The sequence below is a fragment of the Antrostomus carolinensis genome, unplaced genomic scaffold (genome assembly GCF_000700745.2).
Source record: "Antrostomus carolinensis isolate BGI_N321 unplaced genomic scaffold, ASM70074v2 scaffold42260, whole genome shotgun sequence".
Classification (NCBI taxonomy): Eukaryota; Metazoa; Chordata; class Aves; order Caprimulgiformes; family Caprimulgidae; genus Antrostomus; species Antrostomus carolinensis.
Genome location: NW_010287140.1, coordinates 1 through 591, shown reverse-complemented (window position 1 = coordinate 591; position 591 = coordinate 1). Strand labels below are relative to the sequence as shown.

General features: G+C 60.6%; 1 protein-coding gene across 1 annotated transcript in view; it reads right to left on the bottom strand.

Moving 5' to 3' along the window:
• FOXC2 (forkhead box C2) overlaps window positions 1-396 on the bottom strand; it is a 1,781-nt gene extending 1,385 nt beyond the window's left edge. The window contains exon 1 of the mRNA XM_029087568.1: window positions 1-396. This exon is cut by the window's left edge and continues 440 nt beyond it. Coding sequence (XP_028943401.1) covers window positions 1-396 — 396 coding nt within the window.
• Window positions 397-591: the final 195 nt, after the last annotated feature.

The window sequence follows — 591 nt, the reverse complement described above, 5'->3', positions numbered from 1 at the left end:
GAAACACTCGTTGAGGGAGAGGTTGTGACGGATGCTGTTCTGCCAACCCTGCTTGTTCTCGCGGTAGAAAGGGAAACGGTCCATGATGAACTGGTAAATCCCATTGAGCGTGATCTTCTTGTCGGGAGCGTTCTGGATGGCCATGGTGATGAGGGCGATGTAGCTGTAAGGTGGTTTCACCAGGTCCTTAGGGGCAGCGGGTTGGTGGGGGTGGTAAGGTCCGTAGGAACGTCCCATACCCGCCGCGTATTGCCTGGCGTGACCCCCCGAATAACCGCTCATGGGGTTGCCCATCCCGCCGTACGTCCCCGCCGTCCGGTAATAGTTCTGCTCGCTTAAATACGGCACCACTCCCAAAGCGTTGGGATCCGAGACGGAGTAACGAGCCTGCATCATGGAGAGGGGGGGCTTCCCGCGGCCGGGGAGGAGAGGAAGAGGAGGAGGAGGAGGGTGGAAAGGTCTCACCCCCGTCCGGGACCCCTCTGAGGAGGAGGAAGAGGGAAAAAGAGAGAGAGAGTCTCCGAGAGGAGCTAAATCCCAGCGTGTCCTCTAGCAGCGGCACCGCGGCAGCATCCTCCGGCTGGCCGGGGG